At 35.8% G+C, this 8,720-nt stretch overlaps 1 protein-coding gene across 1 annotated transcript; it reads left to right on the forward strand.

The window, feature by feature from the left end:
* The first annotated feature begins 5,577 nt into the window (after positions 1 to 5,577).
* LOC133876496 (stemmadenine O-acetyltransferase-like) lies at positions 5,578 to 7,243 on the forward strand. The gene has a single exon (XM_062314786.1). It carries the CDS (start codon positions 5,636 to 5,638, stop codon positions 6,980 to 6,982), a length of 1,347 nt encoding a protein of 448 aa, XP_062170770.1. The 5' UTR covers positions 5,578 to 5,635; the 3' UTR covers positions 6,983 to 7,243.
* Positions 7,244 to 8,720: the final 1,477 nt, after the last annotated feature.

Here is an 8,720-nt window from a genome sequence, read left to right on the forward strand (position 1 = left end):
ATTATTATTAAAAAAAAAATAATTATAATTAAAAAAAACAAATAGAATCTGGATGGTTTTTGGGCAAAACTTTCCAGAATTTTCTGGACGGTTTGGTCCAAACCGTCTGGAATTGCAGACGATTTTGTCCAAACCGTCTGTAACCCGAATTAGTGACCAATTTTCCTGGACGGTTTCAAACCGTCCAGAAATCCTGATTTTTTTGTAGTGTATTTATAGGCACACAGTTCTAAAATTACTGGAGTGATAGAGTGCAGTTGGATTAGGAGTGTGAGAGCCAGATTGCACAAGCTTTAGACTGATCTTCTTAGAGTCCAGTTTGAGTAGGACACTAACTCTTCAGCTGTTTCCATGCTAATAAACACCTTATCCCAAAAGACGATAAGGGAGAGTTCCGGATAAAAGTGTGGTTTCTAGACATTGAGACAAACGGCTAAATTATGGGGATCGTGTTTACAATCCACGGTGGGCAAAATGTTATCCACTGAGCTATGCATTCTATCCTTTATTCATTTCTTGAATGTTTTCTTCATTTTCAATATGAAGCCAGCAAAGAGGTCACCCATTTTTTTTTTTTTGGTAGGTAAATGAGAAAAATACAACTAAAATCAAGAAATTATGGCTAAGCGACTGATCAACAATAAACATCAGAAAAAACAAACATTAAGAAGGAATGCATAAAATGAGTGACACGACTCGATCTATTGATTCTTGGCACGAAAATGCCAAGAACCCATGCCGCCTGTAAAAATGGTTAAACATGGTGTGGATAGGGTCCTGATGAACCCTACCCAAACAACAAGTTACCTATATGAAATCCTTCTTTTTTAGGAGTCATTAACTTATAAATAACGTGTTTAAAGGAAAAAAATATTTTGATGACATAAAAGTGAAAATTATTCTTGCATTTTTAGGAGTGTGTTTGGATTGTTTTTAATGTTTTTGTTTTTAGCAGAAAAAATAAAAGAATGATAAAAACAAAGTTTAAATATCAGTTTATATTAAAATTATAATAAAAATTGTAATACTCTAAATATTTTAAAAAATAATAATAAAAGTCTATCCATAAAGTTTGCCACGGGCCCTCAATTATAGCAATTCAATTTAAAAATGAGTTTGTCGATTGTCATAGATCGATTTTCTAGTCAATAAGCCAATTAATTAAACTTTGGGTCTGTTTGGGTTTACAAATTTAAAAAGTGCGATTTAAAATAATGATTTTAAAATGTGCGATTTGAAAATGGTGATTTTTAAAAACGCAGTTAAGCGTTTGGAAAAATCGCAGTTTAACCTTTAAAATCGCAAATTAGCCTTTAAAATTCTGCGTTTTCAAAAAAGCATTATATTACATGCGATTTGAAAAAGCATATTTTTTGTGTTTTCAAATCGCAATTTTTAAAAGCGCAGTTCCCAAACAATTTATGTTCTGCGATTGGGTTTAAAATCGCACTTATTGTCTACGAAATCGCAATCTCAAACGTACCCTTTATATGTTAGTATATTTTGCTTTTGTTAGTCTTCTATTATAAAGCAAAAAAATAATGATTTTTTTTAAATAAAAAATTTCATATTTACTATAAAATTTATTTTGTTATTATATTAAAAGTAAAAATACCTCATTAATTTAGACTTTGGGCCTTGGGCTCCAATTTATATTGACCCGCCCCTGGTAAACCATGTATAAAATTTTACCCAAAAAAAATCCCCAAGGAAAAAATTGTGAACAGTTGTACATTGCAGGTAGCTTTTCATGCTCTCTCTTTTTTTTTTTTTTTTTTTTTTGAATTTAATCAAGCAAACCTTTCATAGATTTAGAATTTAAAGATTATTGGGTTCCACAGTTACAATTAATGTCAAGAATATAATGATAGCCTTCCTCTATATGAACTTTGTTCGTCCATAAGAGAAGCATTTTCTTGGTTAGCGTATGAGGTACTCCATTTGCCTCCCACCTAACATAGTTCTCACCCTCCATAACTGCAAATTATTAAGCATAACTCGAGCATTTTTAATCAAGAGGCCATAACTACACCAATTCTTTCATTTCTTTATTCCAGCCCCCAGGCCAATACAATAATATGGATTAATTGCTTTGTTCAACTTGCAAGTAGGTGTCTATTTTTCATATTTGTTTTGTTTTGTTCATCTTTTCTCTATAACAAAATATTATTATATATTCTTTGAGTTGCCCCTTGTTGATGATTTCATACCACGGCCATAATACTAAGTTTTCGATCTACATGCATGTAACTCAGCTGCCCATACTTTAGCGAATGATGCTTCTCAGAATTTTATTGACTTATGTTGGCCGGAAGAAACTTTACGGAGTGTTAGTAACATTGTTATTAAGGAATAACCTAGTCCCTAGATCCTATTGTGTTTTATAGGATCAATTTTGATGTATTTTTAAGTGATGCAATATATGATGATTTTTTCTGTTAAAAAAAAAAAAAAAAAAAAGTCTTCCCTTTGCAAATATAAATATACAATTTTTAGTAGAAGTTCTTTATAAACGGATATCTATTGCGTTAGGCTGATGTTAATTAGCTACTAAACAAAAACCCTAGCCCCCGGGTTCCTCTTCAGATCTTGGTTGAAGGGGGAGGGGGTGTTGCCCCCGACCCCTTACTTTTGCTTTTTTCGTCTTGTTTACTTGCTTTATGATTATGGTTTTGTTTTTGGCCAGGCATTGAGCCGTGAGCTATTGGATTTCTTCTCTCTAGCTCGGTGGCTCTCTGCAAAACCAAGAGGTGAAGGTGTTTTCCTCTAATCCTTTTGAGGATTTAGAGTTGGTGGGTTTCACTCTACGATTGAGATATTCAAATTAGGAGCAAAGATCGGTATTCCATTTTTGGCAAGGCTCGGACTGGTGCGAGAAGCTTGGAGGATGTCTCTCAAATCTGCACTTTTGTGCTATTTCAAGGGTCGTCGGCAACGTTTGAGGAGGAATGAATGATGATGGGTTGCACAACCTGGGGTATTTCTTTTTTAGGGCGTCGGCAGCGTTTTGATGAAGAAGAAGACTAATGTTTTGGTGCACAAATTGGGTTACTTCTATTCCAGCACGGGAATAGGCTTATTCTTGAGCAGGTTTTGGTGTGGTTTTATTCCAGTACGCGGATAAGCTATTTCTATAGCATTTTTTTTTTTATTTTTTTTATTTTTCAGAAGAAACCTTATACAGATTTACTGGCGACTCCCTACGCTCTATGCCAGCCAATGTTATTTAGTTTATGTTTTTTACTTTTTTAGATTGTGTTATGTTGTTTAATCTCTGCAGCATGCCATGGTAGACTTTAGATATAGGTTTTAGATAAGATCTTGTTCTTTTATCTTCTCATAGTGGGACTTATTGTAAAAGATATGTGTTTTTCTGTGTCCTTTTGCTAAGGCAGTTGCCCTCCAAGTCAGGAATTAGTCATGTACTTTATTTTTAGGAGTCTTTGTACCCATAATTACAGCTTTTGGCCATTTGGGTCTCAGATTATAATGAATGTTATTTCCTTGTTCAAAAAAAAAAAAAGCTAGCTACTAAACAATTTTATTTTATTTTCACTCATATTGTGTTATATGGCGTTATTTTTTTATATTTTATTTTTGGCTCATGTTGCATGTGTTATATGGCGCATTCTCGAGGAGTATCATGTGTGTGTGTATATATATATATAATTAGTAAAAAATTTAGTTTGGTAAACATGTTTTTTTATTATGAAATGAAAGAGTAATGCAATAAGGAGGATTATAGTCTTTTTTTTTGTGTCCTTCTAAATGTCATGTACTTTTTAAAATTTCAATTGAATTTTAATTCAAGGGTTAAATAGAAACTTGCCCCCTGTGGTTTGCAAACTTTATTTTTTGCCCCCTGAGTTTTACTTTTTATCATAGGTGGTACTTGTAGTATGTGAAAAGACGGAAATGATACCTCCGTTTAATTTTCCATCCAAAACTAACGTCCAGCCACGTCATCCTACAGGTGTCGCGCATGCATGGGCGACACCTGTCCCCGTGATACACTTCAGCGCTGACGTGGCTATCATTTTTCTTTATTATCATTTTTTATTATCATTTTAATGATTTCTTATATATATATATATATAAATCTGGGTGGCTGAGGGCCACATGGGGGTGGTCAAACCACCCCCAGGGCCACCCCCAGGCCAAATGGTGGTGGCCGGCCACCCCATGTGGCCCAAAGGGGTGGCTCGGCTACCCGCAACAATTTTTTTTTTTTTTTTTTTAAAAAAAAAATCTTTAAAATAATATATATATATATGGTACAAAATATATTTGATTTGATTTTATTTTATTTTTTGACATATCCGCACAAGAGGAGGAGGGGGGATTCAAACTAGTAACCTCCATTTCATGTGGTGTGGTCCCGAGCCGATTAAGTTACTCTTTGGGGACAAAAATATATTAATTGTGTACAAAGTACCATGTGTGATATATTTATAAAACCAAGGTACCATTTCTGGTAATTATTTAAACCACAAAGGTCACATCATGAAATCTTTAAAACGTACCACAGGAGTATACATTGGGAAAAAAAATTGTGCTTAAGTAACAAACATTTGGTCATTTTTTGGGTTATATCAATTGGCCACGCAGATTATTTTGTGTTTCCAATTGTTACACAGGACTGATAGCATTTTTTTTTTATTTTTTATGAAGGGTTCAATTCTTGTCAACATATTATTTTGATACACGACAGGCATATAAGTTACTTTTGGTTCAAAACAGACATATCAAATATACCAAATATTGTTTGTGTACAAAGTACCATTTGTGATATAATTACAAAAACAAAGTATTATTTTTGGTACTTATTAAAACCACATGGGGCACATCGTGAAATTTATAAAACTACAGGGGTATCTATTGGAAAAAAATATTGTGGTTCTTTAAAAAAAAATAAAAAATAAAAATTGTTGGGGTGGCCGAGCCACCCCTTTGGGCCACATGGGGTGGCCGGCCACCACCAAGCCAAATGGGGGTGGTTTCGGCCACCCCCATTTTGGCCCTTGGGGGTGGCCAAACCACCCCCAAGGGCCATGGGGGTGGTGAAGAAATCATTAAAATAATAATAAAGAAAAATGATAGCCAAGTCAACGCTAAAGTGTATCATGGGGACAGGTGTCGTGCATGCACGCCGACACTTGTAGGATGACGTAGTTGGACGTTAGTTTTGAATGGAAAATTAGATGGAGGTACCATTTCCGTCTTTTCACATACCACAGGTACCACCTATAATAAAAACTCAGGGAGCAAAAAATAAAGTTTGCAAATCACATGGGGCAAGTTTCTATTTAACCCTTAATTCAATGATAATTTTAAAAGCCACATCATATTTAGGAGAATAAAAAAAAGAGTTTTAGTTCTCGACGTAGCATTACTTGGAATGAAATACTTGACTAGGACTATCCCACGTTAACTTAACGAGTTGGGAATACGTACCAGCGTGAAATATGTAACAAAAGTCAATTTCGTGTGAAATCTACAACAAAGTAGCCGCATATTTGATCTTAAAACTTGAAAGAGCTCTCCATCTCGTCTCTATAAAAGCTAGCTGCAAGCTGATCATCTTTAGAAAAGAAGCATAAACATTCAGTGGGTTATAAGCTTCTGAATAAAAGAGATGGTGATGATGAATGTTGAAATAATCTCCAAGGAAATAATCAAACCATCATCTCCAACACCCAGTGACCTTAGAAACCACAAACGTTCCTTCCTAGACCAACTTGCACCCACCACTTATATTCCTATTATCCTTTTTTATCAACCCAAGCTGATTAATGGGCATCACGTTGATCATGATCAAGTCCAAAGATCTTCACGGCTTAAAAAGTCTCTAGAACAAACCCTCAACCGCTTCTACCCTTTGGCTGGAAGAGTCAAAGAAGACCACTCCATCGACTGCAACGATGAGGGGGTCGAGTATTACGAAGCTCGCGTTGCGTGTAACTTATCACAAGTTCTCCAACACGTCAATGTCGAAGCCTTAAACAAGTTTCTGCCATTTGAACCCTATGGCATTAATGGCGCTAAACTTGGAAGCCGTGAAGTTCTCTTGGCTGTCCAATATAATATCTTTGACTGTGGCGGAGTAGCCATTGGTGTGTGTGTTTCACACAGGATCGCAGATGGAGCTTCAGCCACAACATTTCTTGGCGCCTGGAGCGCTACATCTCGTGGAGATCATGTACTTGAAGCTGTCTGTCCAAATTTTGATGCGGCCAAGTACTTCTCACCGAAAGATATACCTTGGGGCTTGGGAGACATAGGAGTCACAAAGGAAAACATCGTAACAAGAAGATTGGTGTTCGACAAATCCAGCATAGTAGCTTTGAAGGAAAAGGCCTCCTCAGCAGCGGGTTTTTCACAAGTGAAGTTCCCAACGCGTGTGGAGGCAGTTTCAGCGTTCATATGGAAAAGTCTAATGGCGATATCCAAATCAAAACCAGCACCAGCAAGAGTGCATGCAGCAGTTCATGCGGTGAACATACGGCAGAGGATGGTCCCTCCCATGCCAACGCATTCTTTTGGAAATCTTTGGTACTTCGCTGCGGCTATAATATCACCACATGATGAGCTTGATCATGATCATGATAGTAATTGTACTCTGGCGACCAAGCTAAGTAAGGCAATAAAAGGAATCGATGGTGATTACGTGAAGAAACTACAGAGTGATGCGATTCCGGATTCGCTCACAAAGAAAGTCGGGCTATCGTCAAAGCTGGGTGACGTAGAGTCGTACAGGTTTACAGGTTGGTGCAGGTTTGCTCTTTATGAAACTGATTTTGGGTGGGGGGAGCCCACCTGGGTCTGCTGTCCCAGCATGCCTTTCAAGAATCTTGTGGTGTTGACAAGCACAAGAGATGGAGATGGAATGGAGGCATTCGTCAACATATTAGCGGAAGACGCTGTCGTATTTGATAGTGATAAAGAACTCCTTCCATTTGTTTCTTGGACAATTAATAGCTGATCAGTACGGACATGAATGGAGGCCGGGCCAATTACTTTCTGTTGGGACGTGTGTTGAATCAACGTACTTATATTTAATCAATGGTTTTCTAATTAAGCTAGTGATCTTTGTTTAATTATCTCGTGCCAAAAGGAGTGCATGCTTCAATTCATGCATTCTTCTGAATCATGTAATTCGATCGATCTTCTTCGATCTCTTGTGTATCTCCAAGTTTCTTGGAGTTTAATTACTTGAATAAAAGTCAATATCCTTGCATGTGTATCTCCAAATATCTTGAATCTAATCATTAATCAATAGTAAGTGTACGTGGGAGATTGATCCCTATTTTGGAATTGAGTCCTATATATATATATCTCGAGAGTTTTTTATTTTTTTTTCCTGTTTTTTCCAATTCTAGCTTGCTATCGCTAGGATCAAATAATGCGTTGATGCCTTCAACCATTTTTTTTTTTTTTCCCAGTGCATGGTACTACATATTCTTCTATTGTAACAGACTTCTTTATATATGACTCATTATAACTATTAGTAATATTAGAAACTACATTTTTATCCCACAATGTTGACATGACAGTTTCAATCAATTGATCTAATTTTTTTTTAAAAAAAAATTAAAACAAAAATTAAAGGGTTAGTTGTGATTGCCATGCCGTTATTGTGGGATATATAGTTGTGGGATTAAAATGTAATATATATGTAGAATTAATCTTATAACTATTGCTTTAAAAGTAAGGAAAAAGTGTAATGCCATATACCTCATATTTACTACACAACTATCTCACAATGCTGACATATTAGTCCCCAAACCCTTTGAATTTTTTTTTTTTTTCCCACAAAGACTAGTCTAAGAGTTGGTTGAAAGTGTTACATAAGATTGTAGGCAAGTAGTGAAATAAAAATGTAGAAACATGCATGCCATATACCTCCATGTCCTCCTATTGCAAATTCACTATTAGATTTGTGAGACCTAGCATGTGAGTCCCTATAAGTCCCACAAATCTAATGGTAGATTTGCAAGAGGAGGCTGAGGCTAGCTAGGGGAGGACCAAGGAGGAGGAAAAGAATCATTTATAAAAATTGTAAGTTCTAGCATTATTCAAGGAAAAAAAATACAAAATAAGTTTTTGAGATTTCACTGAGTTCCGTACGTACTATAGGAAAAACGGTCTTAAGTGATGATCCGATTAATGTCATCGCTAAAAGCATGACGTTGGTCCCAGATACCTTGTCACTAAAGATTCAATAGCAACGACATTGTGAGTGGTCTCTGTTAATTACTACTGGTGCCGACAATTCTTGTTGCTAATAACATTGAAAGTGGTCGCTACAAATACCTTATATGGGACGGCTTGTCCCAATTAAAATTGACAAATGAATCAATCCCTATTATTTAACTTTCGTCAAAACTGTTAACGAAAATCGGCAGATTGCCACGTCTACCAATAATGGAATTGTATGCAAAGGATGTATCATTTACATTCAAGAAGAAGCTAAAGAAGTCGGCACCTAACAAATCCAGAGAAAATCAAGGACAACTGGATTTTGCTCGAGTACTCTTGGAGGGAGAGTGAAAAGTTTAGAGCAAAATTACCACAATCGGCTTAAGGCTAATCAAAGGTTGGTCAAGGATATGATGTGCATATATATGTAGAGAGAGGAATGATATAGGTTTTTTTAGTGTTCTTATAATGTCCATCTAAAATGATATAAATATAATAAAAAAATTATATTTATATTCTTC

Source organism: Alnus glutinosa, chromosome 8 (genome assembly GCF_958979055.1).
Source record: "Alnus glutinosa chromosome 8, dhAlnGlut1.1, whole genome shotgun sequence".
Lineage (NCBI taxonomy): Eukaryota > Viridiplantae > Streptophyta > Magnoliopsida > Fagales > Betulaceae > Alnus > Alnus glutinosa.

Bases quoted from the DNA above. Each gene is read 5' to 3' on its own strand.
- LOC133876496 (XM_062314786.1), top strand. From the start codon at position 5,636: ATGGTGATGATGAATGTTGAAATAATCTCCAAGGAAATAATCAAACCA.